At 53.5% G+C, this 21,106-nt stretch overlaps 1 protein-coding gene across 1 annotated transcript in view; it reads left to right on the top strand.

Moving 5' to 3' along the window:
• The window catches only part of SEPTIN9 (septin 9), a gene marked incomplete at its 5' end in the record, with an annotated part of 105,617 nt that extends 101,634 nt beyond the window's left edge, over positions 1-3,983 (top strand). The window contains 2 exons of the mRNA XM_079726239.1: positions 1,028-1,079; positions 2,190-3,983. Of these exons, the coding sequence (XP_079582365.1) occupies positions 1,028-1,079; positions 2,190-2,325 (188 nt within the window). The 3' untranslated portion in view covers positions 2,326-3,983. The remainder of the gene's footprint in view (positions 1-1,027; positions 1,080-2,189) is intronic.
• Between the last annotated feature and the right edge of the window lie 17,123 nt (positions 3,984-21,106).

The raw sequence follows: 21,106 nt of genomic DNA, 5'->3' as shown, positions 1-21,106 counted from the left end.
GGGAAGGGGTGTGGAGGGCAGAGCCCAGGCAAGAGGCGAGTGAAATCGAATCAGGAGCACTGGAGGCCCTGCCTACCGGCTCATCAACCCTTTAAGCTTCAGAAGGGCCCTGCTGCTCTGGGATGGGGAAGCCTGGACCAGGGAGCCAGGCCTCACGGGCTGTGGAACCCGGGCAGATCTCTTTTGCTCTCTGAGCCCCATCTCCCTACAAGCACAGAAGAGGAACCTTAGTCGCTATCCTGTAGGGTGTGTGAAGGTCAGATTAAGTCCCCCGGGCTGGACGCCTCCACAGAACAGCAGAGAATAGCCTCTCCTTCTGCCTGCTCTGCCCACCTTCCTCAGTCCAAGTGATGCCAACACCCTTTAAAAGGTGTGCTAGCACCTGCTGACCACACAGCAGGCAGAGTGTTCCCACGTAGTTCTGGACTGTGGCAGTAACTGCCACCAGCTTCAGCCCCAAGGCATTACCTGCATGCTCCAGGGTACCCGTGGGGACCTGGGGACCCCTCCCTGCCCTCTTCCCACGTCCCCAGAGCTATCCGCTGCTCTGCAGCTTGTCAGCCTGGGAGGCTCTCGTGTGTCCTCGTGTGCACCTTCCCCAGGCAGCGTACGGCTCAGTTTTGCTGGTTCTTGAGCTCAGTGTAAACAGTCACCCCCGGTGCCTGGTCTGCACACGGGTGTCCTTGTGTGTGTCCTGAGCACGGGGGGGAGAAGTCCCAGCCCTAATTCCTGCCTCATTCCGTTCCCAGCCCCCCTCTCGTCTTCAGTTCTCCTCTGGGACATGCCCCGGTCCCCCCGGCATAGCAGCCGCCCCACCGCCACCACCTTCTTAGCCTAGCTCTCTCCCCCGCGGCCGTCTTGGCTGGGTTACGGTGCCATCTCCCTGCTAGAGCAGAACCCTCCAGAGGGCAGGAGCCAAGGTGCCCACTGCTCGCCTGTGCGCGGTGGACCCCTCCTCCACTTGCCTGCCCAGCGTTGGGGGGAAGGGGCTTTGCCTGACGTTAAAGCCCCTTCTGTTTCTCCGCAGTCGAGAACACCACGCACTGTGAGTTTGCTTACCTGCGGGACCTCCTCATCAGGTGAGAGCCGGGCTGGTGCTGACAGCGCCGGAGGGGCCTCCATCAGGGCCGAGGGAGGGGTGGGAGCGGGCGGAGGTCTTGAGCAGCAGCCGGCATGCCCCACCCATCTGCCTGCCTTCCCGGGAGGGACCTCGGAGGCCCATTTTCTAAAACACCTTCTTGGAAATGAAGCAAGAAGTGAAATTCCTTTCTACTTCTACTTGAAAAGGGTTGAGTCTGCATCACCGCAGCCTGAGCCCATTAGATTCAGGGCCCCCGGAGGCCTCGTACGCTGGGCGTATGTTGGGAGTCCCCAGCTCCCATCCCACCAGCGTCCTCTGACCTGGTGGAGGCCCCTCTTCAGTTTCCTTGAGCCCAGGCAAGGAGTAGCCCATCCTCCGCCCATTCGCTAGGGTGCCAGGTGGGTGGGTCTGGGCCTGGGCAGGTGAACAGAGAAGGTAGGGGCTCCCACCAGGGTACCAGGGGCTTACAGCTTCTCAGCCAGCAGGACGGATGCTAGGGAAATATCAATAGGAGGGACGGGACCATCTCTCGTGGCCTCCAGGTTGGGGGGCTCTGGCTTCCAGGAGCAGCCCTGCCGTGCTGGAACGCCTGGCTGAGGAAGGACACCCACCTTGGGCCCTTTGGTCACGTCCTTTCCAAATCTCTCCTGCTGAGCTGCAGAGGAGGGAAAGTTGAACACAGGACTAGCGGGGTGCCAGCACCCCCAACCCCGGCCACCTGCCACAAGCCGCTGCCCCTTACCTGCCAGCACACCTGGCTGCCGGCCTGGCTCTTCTAAACTGGAGCGAGGACACTCCAGCCCTGCGCACTGCCCGGGGGCCCCTGCACTCAGCCCCGGTCCCTGGACTGGCCACTGGGTTGACACAGAGAAAGGGGGACATGTTAGAACACATGCTCCCGAGAGAGCTGGGGTTGCCCTGGAGACCCCACACGCACACCCCTGCCCAGGCTTGGTCTGTCTTGGTGGGGCTAAAGCGCCCCACTGGGGGACCCCCGGGGAGCCAAGCAGTGGGGATTGGGGGTGTGGAGGGCAGGCCGAGTGAGCAGGGCCAGCCTCCTGCCCTCGCCCGTGACCCTCCTTGAGACCCACCCCCCGGCCCCTCCCAGGACACACATGCAGAACATCAAGGACATCACCAGCACCATCCACTTCGAAGCCTATCGCGTGAAGCGTCTGCATGAGGGCAGCAGCGCTGTGGCCAATGGTGTCGAGGAGAAGGCGCCAGAAGCCCAGGAGATGTAGACACCGCCTGTCCCGGGACCCCGCCCCGAGTCTTTTCCGTCTCCCCCCGCCCTCCCCCCACCCACCTGCCCCGTTTTATTTTATATAATTTTCTCCATGTGTCCTCCATCTCCGCCCCTTTACACCTGCCAAGTAACAAGATGACGAGTGCCCTCTGAGTATGTTTGTCATTAGACCGCTGACTACGGGGACCCGGGCTGGGGGGGTCCTCGGAGTGGAGGCCAGCTCTCTGGCCGTCCCTGAGGTCCAGGAGGGGCGGGAGGACCACTGACTCAGTCCTGACCCTGCCCCGGGGCCAGAGGAGTGGCCTCCAGCTCTTGGTGCCCCTCGGACACAGCCTCTGCGGCGTGGCAGGGTGGTGCCCGTGGGAGGATGGAGCCATCCTCGTGGACCTGGAGCCCCTGCCTGCCCCTGCCTCCCCACATGGCCCTGGCCGTAACTCAGAGCACCCCACCCCGCCCCTAGGGGAGAGCAGTTCATTCCACAAGACCCAAGTTGCCAATTGCTTAGATGCGGCAAGGCCATTGGCTGCTGCCCGCCCACCTGCCTGCGCGCCTGTCCTGAAGCAGGAAGTGCCTTTATCTCAGCCGTCCTCGCGAGCCAGCAGCTCTCCCCGCTGTCCCCTTGGGCGAGAAATTGGGACAAGTTGGAGAGAGGGAGGTGTGTCTTCATCTCCCCTCATGTCCCCACCCCCATTGGGATTTGATTGAGGATTCAAAGGAAGGGAAAAGATGCACCCCACCCGCCTGGTTTTTGGGAAGGTCCGAGTGAGTGAATCTGGAGCAGAAGCTAAGGGAGGAAGTGCTGGCAGGTGCCCGAAGGAAGTGGGGGGCCACGGGGACCATGGCTGGGGACGCTCAGAGTGGCCCTTGTGGCCTTGGTGGTTGCCCTGCCTCACCCCGTGTGACTGGGGAAGCCTGTGTCTGTCTGTCTGTTTAGACATCCATTGGGCCCAAGATGCTCTGGTTAAGTGAATGCCCAGTTGGGCACCCCAGATGCACACTCAGCCCTCCCAGCCCAGGCCGTGCTGATGCCGCCACCCGGGAGGTGGGAGGCCAGGGAAGCCTGACTTTATGTTGCCCTAAGTTTGCCTGGGCCTCTGTTCACCACCCCCACCCCCACCCCGGAGCCCATCATAACGACCCCCAGAGAGGGATTGGCCAGGGGTCAGGTGTGCACGGCCCACTGCTGGGCTGCAGAGCGGGCTTCACGTCTGCACGGCCATCTGCACACCCTTGGCTTGGTGAGAAATGTGGTGGGAGGGGTGGGTGCAGACTGACCTGGCATGTGCGCGCGTGCGTGCGTGTGCACGCGTGCGCGTGCGCGCAAGTGTCACCGCTTTGCGTGTTCGCTCCCTCCCCACCCAAGAGAGGAAGGACCCCTTAGCGAAACAGTTTACTTGCCGACTTGCCATTTTTGCCAAAACCAAGATGTTGAAGGACGCGTCTGTCTCCAGCGTCGGGGTCCCGCCTCCGTCCCGGGATGCCTTCGCTTTCCTTCTCTGTAGCCAGATTTTGAAACATTGTTAGTTTCCCTGGGATCTGTTCCACAGTGGCCTTTCGCTATGTGCCTCTTGAGAAATTCGTCTCTTTTTGTATAAATAACAAAGTGTTGAAAATGTATTTCCTGAAATAAATGTTCCAGATGCAAACCCGGAAGGCTCTGGAGTGGGGATTTTTTTCTCTTTTCTGACCCCGGAAGTGCAGATGAATGTGAAGATAGTGTGAAAGTGATCTCTGGGGAACTGTTTAATCTCCTTTCGCGGGGGAAGAAAGGTTTCAGGGACTTAGAAGCACTGATTTAAGGGGATGGTTGAAAAGAGAACAGAGAATCTTAATTTATTCATTGCAAGGAGGCTTTGCAGGGTTTCCACAGGGCAGTGCTGTGAGCTGCTTCTATTACTGTATCCCTGGAAATGTTTTTCATGTTAAAATTGAAATCTGTTGCAGTGAGCTCTATGAGCTGGTCGATATTTAACAATAATTTCATACCAATTTATTCCAAGAGAACTTGGCCCCCAAAAGGCTAGAATATAAGAGGCTGCCATGCGAGGTTTTCTCTGCACCCCGAGAGCCGGGGAGTGAGGCCGGGGGTCCGGGTCCAGATTCTTAGCTGTGCGCAGGCCTCACCAGCCCCTTTCTCCCTCGTGGCGGGGTGGCCTGGGGCTGCTGTCACAAATCACCACAAACTGGGGGGCTTAAAGCAACAGAAGTGGATTCTCTCATAGTCTGGAGGCCAGACGTCCAAGGTCATGGTGTGGGCAGAGCTGGGCTCCCTCTGAAGGTCCAGGGAGGAGGCTTCCTGCCTCTTCCAGCTTCAGTGGCTGCAATCACTCCAATCTCTGCCTCCGTCTTCACGGGACCTCTGTGACTCTTTCTGTCTCTCATTGGATCTCGGGCCCACCCTAATCCAGGGAGGCCTCATCTCCGTCCTTAACATCTGCAAAGACCCTGTCTCCAAATAAGGCTGCATTCTGAGGTTCCAAGTGGACGTGAACTTGGGGAGTCAGGGGTCACTGTTCAACCCACAATACCCCTCATGCCTGCCGCCACCCTGTCTCAGGCTTCAGGACAAGGCAGGCAGCCGAGGTGGGGAGCAGGAAAGCCCTGAATTGAGACTCTGGTGACTTGGGCTCGAGACTCTGCCACCAGCAAGTCGGGTGGCCTCAGGATTGTCTCAGCCCCTCGGGGTCCCCCGGGCCCTTTTGCCAGGCAGGTTGGCTCATTCTGGAGAAGGCAAGTGGATTTTATCTCCAAATGAGCCGATGGGCAGTGGCCACACGGAGCCTCTACTTCCAGCATCCGAGGCATGTCATCGACGCCCACGTCTGCTGTGGGCTCAGGAGGAGAGGGAAGGAGAGGGTTGGCCCACGCGCGGGGCTGCGACCCTGCTGGCCAGCATCTGAAGGCGCTCCTGGCTCTGCCGGCTTTGCCCAATCCCTCGATTCCTCATCTGTAGCTCTTGGCAGTTCCTGCACTTGAAACCCCCATTCCTCCTCCAGACTAAAACCTTCCCCGTTGCCGCCCCTGCGGGCGATGCCTGTCCAGCAGCTTCTCTCTCTGGCCCTGACCCTCCGGGGCTGACACCGTCTCCAAGCCCTGATCTCAGCTCAGAAATGCTCCTCCTCCTCCCAGGGGCCCACTTACCATGTCCAGCCGGCTCCCTGGCCCTTACACTGCTGTCACCTCGATAGCCCGCCTGACTCCGGGACCAAGAAGGTCCCAGGCCGTCATCTCCGCCCAGCTGATCTCCTCCTCCCATCCAAGGGCAGCCCAGGAAGGCCCAGTGATGAATTCTCCCGCCTTCTACCCAACCAATCAAATCCCCTGCTGTAGATCCAGGTGACTGAATGTCCCAGTTTGACTGGGAATGAGGGGTTTCCAAAGACACAGTAATTCCCGTGCTAAAACCAGGGAGATCCTGGGAAGACTAAACGAGTTTGTCCCTGCGTAGACCCCATACCACCTTCTCCTGCCCCTTGGAGCCCCGGCCTCAGGCTCCCCGGCCCGAGGGACTCCTAAAGGACCTCAAAATCCAGGCTGGGCTGTCGCCAAGAAGTCCCAGGGGGATGAGCAGGAGGCCCCAAGGATGGGCCACAGCCTCCTGCTGGCCTGAGCACCTGCTTTGGGGGGTGGTTGGGACGTCCCAGTGGGGCTGCAAGGCCCAGATGTCCTGTGTCACCTCCTCCCCTGCTCTGGACTGCAGGGTTTGGACAAGCCAGAAAATCAACAGGTAGCCTTTGGGTTTGCCCAGACCTGCTTTGCCTCGTATGCATCCGGCGAGGACCCAAGGCAGGTAGGCTCCACCTGGGGAGGAAGCCAGATGGAAATCAGCCAGCTCGGGGCTCTCCTTTTGGATCTGTATTTATGGGTGTGCCCCTCCCATTTGTAAACACTACTTTCTGACTACAGAATTAGCACATACAGCATAGGCAATCTGGAAAATGCCAGACAAGAAGGCCCCAAGGGCCTGATGGTTATGTATTTTCCGTGGTGCTAAGTGCTGGATGGAGAACTTCGGGGCTGCAGGGTCATATAATGGGGGGACCCAACCCATTCTGGGGCGGCCTCAGGAAGGTCCTCCTTTGTGCAAAGGTCTGAGACACAAGGGAGCTCAGAGTTGGAGGAACCAGGAGGCCAGAGAGGCTGCAAGATGGGACGAGAGGTCGGGGGCCAGGCCGCGATGGGGGCCGATTCTCTCCCAGGCCAAGCACTGCAGGGCGAGCGCCCGCCTGCACCAGGCTCTCCTCCCCGCACCCCTGGAGGTGGGACTCATCCTCTCACAGGTCCGGCCAGCCAGAGCCAGAGCGGGGTCTGTGTGAGCCCCCGTGGGCTCGCTTCCGAGCCTCTGCCCCGCGCTCCCAGGACTGGCTCCGGGGCCACGCCTGCTACAGGCGATCCTCCACGCTCGGGGGCCTGGCCAGCCCTTGAGGGTCCTGTGGGCAGCCCTGTCCAGCTGCACAGCCACTGCTTCCCCGGCAAGCAGGGGGTTCCGCCGGGCCTTGGAGAAATCACAGCTGCAGGAATGCCAAGACGCCGGCAGAGAAAACATCTCCCTTCCAGTTCAGAGAGGACGCCTGTAAATAATGAGAATAAAAAGTAATGAGAATAAAAAGGGAGTGTAAATAATTAAAGCTGCCCAGAGTGAGTGGGTCTTGAACCGTCTGCATGACTTAAAAACTAATTACTGGGAGAGTCTGCACTGCCAGGGAGCTGCTGCCCGTCGCCCACAACGCCGCCTCCTCCTCTCCATCCACCCCCTCCCATTCACTCCCCCCTTCCCCCCTTCCCCCTCCCCCTCCCCACTCTTGGGTAGCAGGGGCACAGGCATCAAGCAGTCCCGGCACATGGAGAACAGCCATGGCCTCTCCATCCCCCTGATAAGTAACGTCATCAGAGCCCGTTCCATGGAAAAATATTAAGTCCCCTGAAGGAAACAGCCATGTGGAGTGACCACGTGGGAGGGATGCCAAGGACGCCATCCAGGAGGGGCTGAGTCTAGGGCCAGGACACTCAGGAAACCCCAGGGGCGACTTCGCCGGCCCAGCCAGTGTGGGTACCACTTAGAATCAGCCTCTGCCTCCCATCAGGAACCCCGTAGGGGGTGGGGTTTGGGGACGCACACCAGATGGCATCCTTCTCAGCCTCGTCCTGGCTGGACATCTTCAGAATTTCTTACCCTCAGAACATCCTTGGCTAGAATGGTGGGTGCCAGGGGCTGGGGCAGCAGGCAAGGGGGAGTGTTTAATGGGGACAGAACTTCAGTTTGGGAAGAGAAAAAGTTCAGGAGGAGGATGGTGGTGATGGTTGCACAACAGCACGCATGTGCTTAATGCCACTGAGCTGTACAGTTTGAAATGGCTGAAATGGTAGATTTTATGTTATGTGTATTTTACCACAGTTTGCAAAATGAGTGTGAAAACAAAATGTCTGGACTTCCCTGATGGCGCAGTGGTTAAGAATCCGCCTGCCAATGCAGGGGACACGGGTTCGAGCCCTGGTCCGGGAAGATTCCACATGCGGTGGAGCAACTAAGCCCGTGCGCCACAACTACTGAGCCTGCACTCTAGAGCCCGTGAGCCACAACTACTGAAGCCCGTATGCCACAACTACTGAAGCCCGCGCGCCTAGAGCCTGTGCTCTGCAACAAGAGAAGCCACCACAATGAGAAGCCTGCGCCCCGCAACAGAGAGTAGCCCCCACTCACTGCAACTAGAGAAAGCCCGCGTGCAGCAACGAAGACCCAATGCAGCCAAAACTTAAATAAATGAATAAATAAATAAAATTAAAAAAAAAAAAAAAATGTCTGTGTCTCAGCCCCACTGGGCCTGGAGCAGCGGCGGATGTGGCTCCAGGTGTACTCCTTGGGTGGTGCGGGTGCAGGGAGGGGGTCCCTGCACCTCGGCAGGATGTGGTGTGAGAGCGGAGGGGGGCCTGTCCCGGAGTAAGAAGCAGCCCAAATCCATGAGGGCCTTGGGAGAGGCTGCTGAGAGCAGGGCTGGCAAAGCCATGGGGTCCCTGGAAGGCACAGAGAGATTGAGGGAGTGGGAGGGGTGACTGGGTGGGGTGGGGGGTGTGGGGGGAGGGGTGAATGGGCACCTCCCAGCCGAGTTCCTAGGGCTGCCAGATTCAGTGAATAGAAATGCAGGACGCCCAGTTAAATCTGAATCTCAAATAAGTCACAAATGATTTTTTTTTTATTATACGTATGTCCCAAATATTGCAGGGGATTTACACTACACTATTATTCATTATGTATACAAAGTTCAACTTTAACTGGGTGTCCTGTGTCTTGTGTGGCAACCCAAGTTTTGGGTGTGACTTCTGGAAAAGAGCTCTGATAAGAGGGGTGAGGAGGTCTGGGTTCTGACATGACAGAGGGCTCCTGGGGGACGCTGAGCTGGCTGATTTGGCCTCTTGTGACTATAAAGTCACATATGTGCAGGAAAGACGGTGTGTATTGGGTGCGGGTTAAGGTGTGTGTGGGCAGTCTCTCTTGTCCTGAGCTGTAACTAATGCTGGGTTTTAAAATAAAATGTGGGACTTCCCTGGTTGCGCAGTGGTTGAGAATCCGCCTGCCAATGCAGGGGACACGGGGTCGATCCCTGGTCCGGGAAGATCCCACATGGAGCGGAGCAACTAAGCCCGTGTGCCACAACTACTGAGCCCGCATGCCTAGAGCCCGTGCTCTGCAACAAGAGAAGCCACCACAATGAGAAGCCTGCGCACCACAACGAAGAGTAGCCCCCGCTTGCAGCAACTAGAGAAAAGCCCACGCATAGCAACAAAGACCCAATGCAGCCAAAAATAAAATAAACAAAAATAAAATAAATATTTTTAAAAGTTAAAAATAAAATAAAATGTAACCCACAAACCTGGTTATAACACACAAGAGAACTGGAAAACAGTACAGAGGTTCCTTAAAAAACTAAAAATAGAGCTACCATATGATCCAGCAATCCCACTCCTGGGCATATATAATACGTATCTGGAAGAGATGAACGCTCTAATTCGAAAAGATACATGCACACCAATGTTCATAGCAGCACTATTTACAAAAGCCAAGACCTGGAAGCAACCTAAGTGTCCATCAACAGATGAATTGATAAAGAGGATGTGGTATATATACACAATGGAATATTTCTCAGCCATAAAAATGAATGAAATAATGCCATTTGCAGCGACATGGATAGGCCTAGAGATTATCATACGAAGTGAAGTAAGTCAGATAAAGAAAGACAAATATCTTATGATATCACTTATATGTGGAATCTAAAAAATAGTACACATGAACTTATTTACAAAACAGAAACAGACTCACAGACAAAGAAAAACTGGTTACCAAAGGGGAAGAGAGGAGAGGGATACATTGGGAGTATGGGATTAACAGATGCACACTACTATATATAAAACAGATAAACAACAATGTCCTACTGTATAGCACAGGGAACTATATTCACTATCTTGTAATAACCTATAATGGAAAAGAACTGAAAAAAAAGAATATGGATATACACATATATGTGTGTATAACCGAATCACTTTGCTATACACCTGAAACTAATACAATATTATAAATCAACTATACTTCAATTAAAAAAACAAATAAACCAAGAGAACTGAGCTGCCTGGTGGAAGGAGGGGACAAGGGCCCAGTCCCCCACCTGCCTGCCCGCCCCCCAGCCCACCCGCCCCAAAGGCTCTAGGGGAGGGTCCTTCCTTGCTTCTTCCAGCTTCTGGTGGCTCCTGGCATCATGTGGCTTGTGGCAGCACCGCTTCAGTCTCTGCATCTGTCTACGCTGTGTGTCTTACCTCTTCTCATAAGAACACCTGTCATTGGATTTAGGGCCCCCGAACCCAGTACGACCTCCTCTTGACTTAACTAAGTACATCGGCAGTGACCCTATTTCCAAATAAGGTCACGTTCTGAGATTCCGGTAGATGTGAATTTTGGGGGACACTGGCCGACTACACTCATCATAGGCCCCAAGACTCCTGCACTAGAGCAGAAGCCTCATGAGGGCAGAAGCCTGTTGGACCCGTGGAAATGTCATAGGATTTCATTTAAAGGTGCCTAGAAGGCCACTTCCTTAGGGGCTAAGATGGTTTAGAGGGGGCCGACGTGTAGGTGCTAGTCTTGAGAAGCAGGCAAGGATCCAGTGTGGGGCTGGGCTCCACTTGGCAGCCCTTCAGGAGAAGCTGTGACCTGAACCTCTCCCCCACCCTCCCACATGTGACCTGCTTCCTTGCATGTCATTTATTTTTTTTGGCCACACCAGGTGGCATGCGGGATCTTAGTTCCCTGACCGGGGATCGAACCCATGCCCCCTGCAGTGGAAACGCGGAATCCTAACCACAGGACTGCCAGGGACTTCCCTGCGTGTCATTTTTTATTTACTCCATATATCGTGTGTAAAAAAACAATAGTATGTAAAATAGATATATTTTCCCTGGAAAAAGAACCTGCCCCTTCCTCCATCAGGCCATGACCGTGAGGGGCTGTCAATCTAATATGCAGGTGAGCTGCGTCTGGGCTTTGACGAAGTTTTAGATTCACCTCCCCACTCACTTTAAATGTTTTGAAGGTGGGATCAGGTCTTTCCCTTAAGTGCTTGGAGACAGCATGAAAAGCATAATGTGTGTCTATATGAACAATGTAGGCAGGACACACCTGTATGTAGTTGGTGTGTCCGGAGCCGCCGAGGATATGAACATGGTATGTGGAGGTGGGACGGGATATTCAACAGGAGACCGCTGGTGTGCAGAGATGGGTGGTAATTCTCAGGGGAGGAGAGAACTTATCCTTGAAACTTTAGATGTTACAGGTGGGAATGGTGAAAATAATGATGGAGACCGGCCTGAATCCAATGCCTTCAAAGACCCTGGAAAAATTCTCAGTATTTCCAAATCAATTGGCTACAGGCCACTGCTGCTTCCACGTACAGAAAGTCCCCTACATACGATCCTTCAAGTTGCGAACTTTCAAAGATGCGAACGTGCCTTCTCATGTCCAATCACGTAAGTTAGTTCACATGTCTGGTGCGCATTGTCTCTTGTGGGCATTCTCTACAAGTGGTTGTGCTTTTGTGTACTTTACTGTACAGTGCTGTATAGAGTACAGTAGTACAGTATCTTTATTTCAAGCCCAAGATGTTGGAAGCAAGCATAAAAGCAGTGGTGATGTAGCTGGGACTACTGTACTTTTCAAGGTACAGTACTGTACAGTGAGATTTAAAATGTTTTCTTTATTTTTTGTGTTTGTTTTTTATGTACGATTTGTGTGAAAAGTATTGTAAACCTATTACAGTACGGTACTATATAGCCGATCGTGTTAGTTGTGTACCTAGGCTAACTTTGTTGGACTTATGAACAAATTGAACTTATAAACGTGCTCTCGGAATGGAACTTGTTCGTATGCAGGGGACTTACTGTAGTCAAAAAAGGCCAACATCCCAGTTCTGCCTGCAAACCCTAGCGCAGGCTGCACTGTCCCCCACAGGAATTTGCTATTACAGAACAGAAACTTCACTGGTCCTGGCCCATCTCTGCATTCCAGCGTTGCCCGTAATGGGGGCTCCCAAAGCCCCACTCAGCTCCCTGCCAAACTTCCCACCAAGCTTTTTGGCTTTTGTCAGCTCGAGACAGCCCTTGAAAACTGTGGAAGCTGAGGGGGGTGTGTGTGTCTAATAAAGTTGGAACTCTGTAATTTATCAATTACTGTAACCCACACTTGTAATTTAGGGGGTTCTTGTAATTCTTCTTTGTACTCGCTCTTCTAAAAAATATGCTGCTTTAATAGTTTTCTCTTTAACGCTCCGAACCAAGGCTGGCATTTGCCATCCCCACCCCCAGTCAGCTGCAGAGCACACAAAAGTGCAGATCGGGGTCTGTGCTGCTTTTTGGGGATTAGAAAGGTTAATTGAATGTTCAGCAGCTCCCAAAGGAAACCGAACTTGCTCTTTGCAACCGTGCCTCCCTCCGAAGCTCTGAATTCAGCTAGTTTGATCATCGGTGTGGATGGAAACCCACTGAAAGGTGTAATCTGCCCATCTCCCCAGGTTCTATTATTCAGCCAGTCCCTTTACTGCTCCCTGACTGACGCACGAGTGCCCCACTTTTGTTCCTCTCTCTCTCTTTTTTTTTTTTGCGGTACACGTGCCTCTCACTGTTGTGGTCTCTCCCGTTGCAGAGCACAGGCTCTGGACGTGCAGGCTCAGCGGCCATGGCTCACGGGTCCAGCCGCTCCGCGGCATGTGGGATCCTCCTGGACCAGGGCTCGAACCCATGTCCCCTGCATCGGCAGGCGCACTCTCAACCACTGTGCCACCATGGAAGCCCTCTCTCTCTCTCTCTCTCTCTCTCTCTCTCTCTTTCTTTTTTTTTTTTTTTTTGGCTGCGCCACGGGATCTTAGTTCCCCAACCAGGGATAGAACCTGCACCCTCGGCAGTGAAAGTGCAGAGTCCTAACCACTGGACCTCTAGGGAATTCCTGCTCCTCTCTCTGCATTCATGTGATTAGCTGTTTGTTTATTTAAAAAATTTTTTTTAGATTTATTTATTATTTTTGGCTGCATTGGGTCTTTGTTGCTGCGCACGGGCTTTCTTCAGTTGTGGTGAGCAGGGGTCACTCCTTGTTGCGGCGCTTCTCATTGTGGTGGCCTCTCCTGCCGCTGAGCACGGGCTCTAGGCGTGCGGGCTCCAGTAGTTACTGCACTCGGGCTCAGTAGTTGTGGCACGTGGGCCTCAGTAGTTGTGGCGCACGGGCTTAGTTGCTCCGTGGCATGTGGGATCTTCCCGGACCGGGGCTCGAACCCGTGTCCCTTGCGTTGGCAGGCGGATTCTTAACCACTGCACCACCAGGGAAGCCCTCAAAAGCATTCTTGACCACATATATTTGCACAGGTGTCCAAATGTTTCAGCAGCATAGGCTCCAGATGGTGGAATAACTGGGCCAAAGGGCATGCATTTATAATTTTGATATATATTGCCAAGTTATCCTCCAAAAGGGTGGACCTACATATATGCCAAAGATGGATAGGACAGATCATCTTCCTATATTCTTACTGCACTGGATGGTCTCATTTAAAGAGTAATTTGCCAAAAAAAAAAAAAGAAGAATTTGCTAAACTGGGCTTAAACTCCTATTTTGACATTGAGATTTATTCTGTGGAGTACGATATAAATAGCCCTTGGGTCTTGGATGACTGGGCACCTCTGTACAGACTGAGAATTCATGAAGCCTATCAGAGCAGCTGCCATGGGATGTTCACACTGGTTATAGCCGCTATTGAAATTCTTTATGGAGTTATTTTATTTTTGGTACGTTTGATCTGCCCGTTCCTGAGATGTGTGTTGAAGTTTCCCACTGTGATTATGATTTTGTCAATTTTGAAAATTTCTAATTATATTTGCTTTACCCAGTCCATGCCATGTCATTCAGAAAGTGAAAAGGCATGTCACCACCTGGGAGAAAATATCTGCAAAACATACATCTGACAAAAGGCTTGAACCCAGGATATATAAAGAATTACTAAAATTCAATTAAAAAACAATCCATTCAAAAATGGGCAAAGCAACCAAAGCAAATATTACACAAAAGAAGATAACAGGATACAGATACAGGTCAGTCGGCACATCAACACCTGGGCAACATCATTTGCCATCACACTGTAAGTGAAAACCACAATGAGATACTGATTCAAATCCAATAAAATTAAGGCTCTGATAATGCTAAGTATTGGCAAAGATGTGGAAGGAGCAGAACTCTCCTAATTTCCTGAAAGTTCCTTAATGGAGTTAAACATACACCTACTCTGTAAATCAGCAGTTCCATTTCTAGGTAGTTATTGGTTGTTTCTATGATCTCAAATCAGCTGTTGAGCCCATCTTGTGAATTTTTCATTTCAGTTATTTTACCTTTAATCTCTAGAATGATCATTCCTATTTCTTTACTAAAACTATTTGTTGAGTGGTCATCCCGTTTTTGTTAATTCTTTGAACATAGTTTCCTTTAGTTCTTTTTTTTCCCACCCATATTCAGTTTAAAAATAGTAGTAAAAGATACATAACATACAATTTGTCATTTTAACAGTTTCTCTATCCTTTTGTTCTTTGAACAGATTTCTAAGAGCTGCCTGGAAACTAACCGCAACATCAGGGCACAGAGCCACTGCTGTATTTCCCTGGATGTGGCTCATGCTTCCCTGTTTGTTTGCATGTCTCATAATTTTTTTATCAAAAGTGGACATTTAAAATAATATAATGCAGTAACTCTGGATTCTCTTTCTTTTCTCTTTTTTTGTTTTTGGCCACACCATGAGGCTTGTAGGATCTTAGTTCCCCAACCAGGGATTGAACCTGGGCCCATGGCAGTGAAATCAGTCCTAACCACTGGATCTCTTTATTTTTTTGAGTTTTGTTTTTGTTTTTGACTCACCTGTAGGATCTGTTCCCCCATGGTGTGTGGCTGCTCATATCTGTTCTCACATTTTTGACTTTTCAGCCTGCCTTTCTCAGAGTCACCCCTGAGTCTGCATTGCTTAGTGGGCAGCCAATGATTTTGACAGTCCGTGCTCGGACACCTGGAGCCCTAAGCCTCTTCCCTCTGGAGTGGACTCAAAGCCCAGCCTCCCTTGTTTCGTCCTTTATGGCAGCCTCCCTCTGGCCTCCCTCAGGTGTCCTGCATGCACGTTGTTCCCCATTCAGCCAGGTATTTTGGAAAACTGATTTCAGGGCTCCCAGAGCTCTCTCCTTTCCAGGTTCTCCCTGGTAAATTTCTGACTGGTTTGCTGCTTGTCTCAGCTCAGAATGCATTACAAAACTGTGGTTTTCCCCCTTGTCCCGAATCAATCCCCACCCCCGATACAGCTGTACTGCTCACTGCACGCAGGGAGGGTGGGGTCAGCCCCAAGTAAGAAAACCACAGCCCTTGCTATTCTTACCTGAAGCTCTAGCAGTTTTCCAAGAACAAGAGCTTCTCAGCTTATTGTTTGCCTTTACTTGATTCCCAGTGCCCCCAAAAGGTTGATTTTTTGACAATTTTGTCTAGTTTACTACTTAAAGCCCAGAACCCCACCCTAGCCCAGAAGTACCTCCAACAGATTAAGGTTTAAACACCACAGGACTAGACAATCTCAACAGATACAGAAAAGGTACATGGTACAATTCAATGGCCACTTTTGAATCATAATAATGAAGCCTTAATCTAATAATAATGGTGGTCTACCCAAAACTGACAGCAAGTGTTGTACTTACTGATGAAATGTTAAAAGGTGTGACTTTAAAGTCAGAAACCACTCTGGGTGTTTCAAGCCAAAAGGGATTGAATATGGGAAAGTAGGTGCTTATAAGATTAATGGAAGGTGGAAACAGTGGGAATGAGGGGGCACCACTAATTTCAAGCTCGTGCACTGCAGCTGTGATCCAAAGGTCCTGGCATCACCACTGCTTCACACATATGGAGCCGGAGACCAGGCAGTGAAAGGTGGGCTCGGGAGCCCAGAAACTCACTCGTGAATCTCCACCACCACAGAAAAGAGTTAGGATTTCTCTGTTCAAATATTACACAAGTGCATTTAGGGGCTGTTGGCAGCCCCTAAATCACCCTAATCTGGTGTTCTACAAAAGCCAGGCAGTCTGGGAGATGTGGCTTTTAGCGTTCTATCTCCCCTGACACAAAGTGGTAGGAATGGGTGCTGAATGAGAATATCCAGCACAAACGGGCAGAAAAATTCTCCTTTGGTCTTTGGAGAGAATAATAGGATCTGCTTTACCTCCAGATCTGTCTTGAATTTCCCTGGGTCCCCAGCCCAGGTGAAGTAAGGGAAATGGCTCGTGAACACACACGCAATGTCTGACATTTTATGGATGGTGCTTCAGAACATTTAAGCCTTGGTTCAGTCTGGCAGAAAGAATCCCTCTTAGTCCGTTTGGGCTGCTTTAATAAAAATACCATAGACTAGGTGGCTTATGAACAACAGACACTTACTCCACTCACAGTTCTGGAGGCTGGGCATCCAAGAACATCATGCTGGCAGATTCGGTGCCTAGTGAGAGCCTGCTTACTGTTCATAGAAGGCACCTTCTCCCTGTGTCCTCATGGGGCAGAAGGGGCAAGGGTGCTCTCTGGGGTCCTTTTTGTAAGAACACTAATTCCATCTGTGAAGGCTCTACCTTCATGACCTGGTGCTCTCTCGAGGCCCCACCTTCTAATACCATCACCTTGGGCGCTGGAATTTAACAAATGAATTTGGGGAGAACACAGACATTCCGTCTATAGAGAATCCCTAATATTAAATAAAGCAGAGACCTTGTACCTCAGCATGATGTTAGACTCTAGCATCTGACCAATGTTCATATCAAGGAGAGGGAAAGCCGAGGGGGCTTCCTGGAAGAGGAGGAGGGAGGATTACAGGGGACCGGTGAGCTCTGCTCCTCCATCTTACTTCCCTGCCCCCACCTGGTGACTCAGTAGTTTCCACCTGCAGCCGCAGGCCTGTCCCTGCTGTGATGGTTGTGACAGCGTTAATGCAAGAGTCCCTTCAAGCGGGGAGCCTCCCCAGCTGTGTCAAAGCAGTACTTGCTGCAGGCGCTCCCCTCCCCTGAACTCAAGTCTTGCTGCCCCCTGCTTCCCTCACCTTCCAGGTGGACCTAATTCAGACGGACCTAACCCCACTGCCTACACCCACAGCTCACGCCTTTGGGGATGTCTCTGGACCTGACCTCTGGCTCCCTTCTCTGCACCTGCCGTGTCTCTCCCCGTCCAGCCCGGGTCCTGCTGGGGGCCCCCCGCCCCGCGGGTCTGCTCAGCTCCCTGAGGAAATCTCCTGAAGGTGGAGGTGCTCAAGTTGGAAGTACTGGGAGGGGTGCCAGTATCCAAGAGCCACCTGGGAAGTGGCCGCTGACAGCTGAGCGGGTTAAAGCCCAGGCTGCAGTGTCCTCCTCCTGATTTTCAAGTTCAGTCTTACATTTCTCCTCAGAAGTGCATTTTGGCGGGGGAGTGGGGGTGGGGGCAGGTTTCTGTGGCAGCGGCCCCGACCCCAGGGACTCAGAGTTGGAGAGGGAGGTTTAAGAGGCCCCTGCAAAATATTTTGGAGAACCATCTGCCTCTAGCCAGATTTTTCTAAATGGCTCTTAAAAAGCAGTGAAGACCCTACTTGCTTGAGCCTTGCAGGGCTCAGGGCTGGGAGCAGCCGGTTTAGGACATATGAAGTGGATTTCGACCCCATGCTGGCAGTGAGAGGAGATGACAGCCTGTGCCAGGGTCCTCCCTCCCCTCACCGCTCCTCCACGTGGATGTCACCCCCAGTGCCCCTGCTTTCCTCCTCTGTAACGGGGCCAGAAGCTTTCAACCCTGTGGAGCCGCATCTGCTGCCGGCAATGGGCTTCCACGTTCTTGAGGGAGAAACAACAAGTACGTTCATACAGCATCCCTTCCTCCCCGGGGTCTGCGGGGCATCCCTACCCCTCCATCCCCCTCCCCTCTCCCGCGTGGATTTTCATGTAATTAATTAATATCACATTCATCAGAGCTTAATTCGTGTTCTTGTAATATACAAGGATTAAAAAAAAAAATCCTACCAAGAGAGCAGTAACAGGCTCTGGCTTTCTAACTGGAATCGAGGCTAATGAGCCCCTGTGATAATATTCTCACATCCCGAAGCCTCCCCATCTCAGGGCGCGGAAATGTTTACCACCGTGAGTGCCTCCCATGCTCAGAAGCACCACAGACTCCCCCGCTGGAGCCGTGGCCACCCTGGGGACCATCCTGGGGATGCAGTCAGCAGCCGGCAGCCAGCCGCGGTCCCGGATGCTGCAATGCCGGGTGTGGCAGGGGCGCGGCCGTCTCTGGTGGAGCTGCTCTGAGGCTGGGGCGGCCCTGCACCTTGCTCCTGCCCTCCCCGTGCCAGGTATTTTTTAACCACTGTTTACATTCCACTGCAGCCTGAGGGCTCCTCTGTGCCAGTCACTCTGTTGGATAACGGGAAAAGAAGAGGTGGCATCTTCAGGGTTTAGATTTTGCTTTATAATTCATTGCGGGCTAAATGAACTTAGAAGACCAGCATGGTGAGGGCTGGGCTGTTGAGGGCGATTGGACGGCGAGTGCCATCTGTGTGCCCAGGGGCAGCATCTGGGCACCGGAGCATCAATGCTCTCTCTCCCTGCCTTGCTCAGAGCCTGAGACGTGCCCGTGAGTGTGTGCACAGTCTGGGGGGAACCCGAGGGGCCAGTCAAGGGCTCTTGCTTCAACCAAGCCTCTTCCCGATGTCCTCCAAGCAGAAGACCCTGTGTCCTGTGCGTGGTCCCTGCAGCCCTTGTCCCCACTTCAGAACAAAGCACGGCTACTTTGGGAAGAGAAGAACAAAAGCTGGGAGGGCGGCACTCTGAGTGGCAGTGGCCAGGCAGCGTGCCCCATGGTCACCCAAGGGGCAGGTGCACCAGGCTGTGGGAAAGCGCCCTGGGGGTAGGGAGGCAACGCCAGGGCCCTGCCTTTGTCTGCCCCTCTGCTCCTCTCTGGGGTTCCGTGTGGCCAGAGAGGATCTCCTCTTCTTTCCCCATTTCCCACCCTGCAAGCCCTTCCCTCTTCCCTCCCCTTTTTTTTTTTGCGGTACGCGGGCCTCTCACTGCCGTGGCCTCTCCCGTTGCGGAGCACAGGCTCCGGACGCACAGGCTCAGCGGCCATGGCTCACAGGCCCAGCCGCTCCGCGGCATGTGGGATCTTCCCGGACCGGGGCATGAACCCGCGTCCCCCGCATCGGCAGGCGGACTCTCAACCACTGCGCCACCAGGGAAGCCCCGCCTCTGCTTTTTAACTTCTTCCTTTCTGCAAAGCTTTTTGTGTTGGCGCGCTGGCCTCCAGGTTGCCTGTCCCGGGCCCTCAGGCCGCCCGTCTTCCCTCCGCCCGCTGTACACGCAGCCACACCTGGTGCCCGGGAGCTGCTGTCTCTTCCCTCCCTCTGCCCCTTCATCTCACCATCCTCTTTCCCACAACTTCCCCGGGGGCGGGGCCCCCGAAGGAGAGGGGGGATGGGGGGCAGAGGGACCGTTGTTGGGAAGGAAGGCCCGCCCACCTGCCCTGCGGTAGCAGCTGCCAGGACGCAGAGCACCTGGACGCCCCCCACCAGCTGCCCGTGCGAGGGCCAGGGCCAGTGGGCCCGGCTGAGGAACCTTCTGAAAAGCCAGTTCATACAATAGCAGAGAGCATTCAGGAGTGGGCAGGCACGCACGCAGGGGCTGGAGCATGCGTCTCTGTCCTGGTGCAGAGTTTGAAATGCCAAGGTGGCAGCGATGATAATAAATAGAATAAAGTCGGTGACAATGATACAGAAAACAGGGCCGTGGGCTGCACACACAGGTGGGGGCCGCTGTGGACCGGGGCTTCAGAGATGCTGCGACGATGCAGTCCCCTGGGAAGCAGGTCCCTCCTTTTCTCTCTGCAGCTTGGAAGTGATGGGCTGGCTAGAAAGCGAGGGTCCTCACCCCTCCAGCCACGCCACTGTGGATGCCCCGTTTTTAGCCATGCTTTGTTCTAAAGTAGAGGTGTGGGCCCCAGGGGCCGCGCCCTTCATGGTGACTATTCTGCTGGCCTTTGGAGGGCCAGGAGGACAGTGCTGTGGGGGCCGCCTGCCTGCCATCATTAAGGGGGCTGTCTGTCTGTCTGTCCACTGCTGGCGTGGGGTGGCTGGAGGCGAGGGTGACAGATGAGGAAGCTGTTTTCAGGAGAGCTGGTGATTTGACTTGACACATGTCACATAGGCACTGGTCTCCTGCCTGCATCCCCACGGGGAAGAGCCGCCAATTCTCCCAGAGCAGGAGAACGGCCCCCAGGAACAGGGATGGCTGCTCACGAGGCTGCAAAGGGGCTGCCCACGGGGGTGAGGGCTGGCCTGGGGGTGCCGCCTCCTGCTCTCTGCGGCCGGGCTGCCCTTGCCCCCTGCCCTCCGGGCCACCTCATGGGGCGTCTAAGGTTGACTCTGGAAACCAGCCGCTTGCCTCTCTTATCAGGACAGTCCTCCAAGACGGGGATTTTCTGGACTGTTCCTTCTTCCTTTGAGGCAGTCATTTTATTTATTATTATTTTAAAATCACCCTCTAGCATATTTCTCCTTAAAGATAAATAAAGCCAGTGGTCAAAACCAGGAGAGCTCTCGGAACTGTGCCCCACACCATTCCCAGGAAATCCTTCCTTCCCTGGGCAACGCACGTTTGCAGAAGGACTCTGTTACGTGCTGGGCCATGTTCCCCCCAAATTCATATATTCATGTTGTAATCCCCAGGACCTCAGATGTGAGGGTATTTGGAGAGGGGGTCTTTAAAGAGGTAATTGGGTTAAATGAGGTCCTTAGGGTGGGCCCTAAGGCAATAGGACTGCTGTCCTGATAACAAGGGGAGATTAGGACACACGCACACACTCACGGGGAGGATCACGGAAAAGGAGGAGAAGGCGGTCAACAAGCCAAGGAGGGAGGCCTCAGAGGAACTGACCCTGAGGGCACCGTGATCTTGGTCCAGCCTCCAGACTGTGAGACAATACATTTCCGTTGTTTGAGCTGCCCTGTCTTGGTGCTTTGTCATGGTAGCTGAGTCAACATGTGCAGAATCTGTTGAAAAAAAATGAATCCAAAATGTATTTCTAAAGACACATTCCAGGTCCCTAAAAACGTCTGCTCTGGGCTTCCCTGGTGGCGCAGTGGTTGAGAGTCCACCTGCCAATGCAGGGGACACGGGTTCGTGCCCCAGTCCGGGAGGATCCCACATGCCGCGGAGAGGCTGGGCCTGTGAGC

The sequence above is a fragment of the Hyperoodon ampullatus genome, assembly GCF_949752795.1.
Source record: "Hyperoodon ampullatus genome assembly, chromosome: 19".
Lineage (NCBI taxonomy): Eukaryota > Metazoa > Chordata > Mammalia > Artiodactyla > Ziphiidae > Hyperoodon > Hyperoodon ampullatus.
The sequence above is the reverse complement of the archived record's forward strand: the minus strand, read 5'-3'. Positions and strand labels throughout refer to the sequence as shown.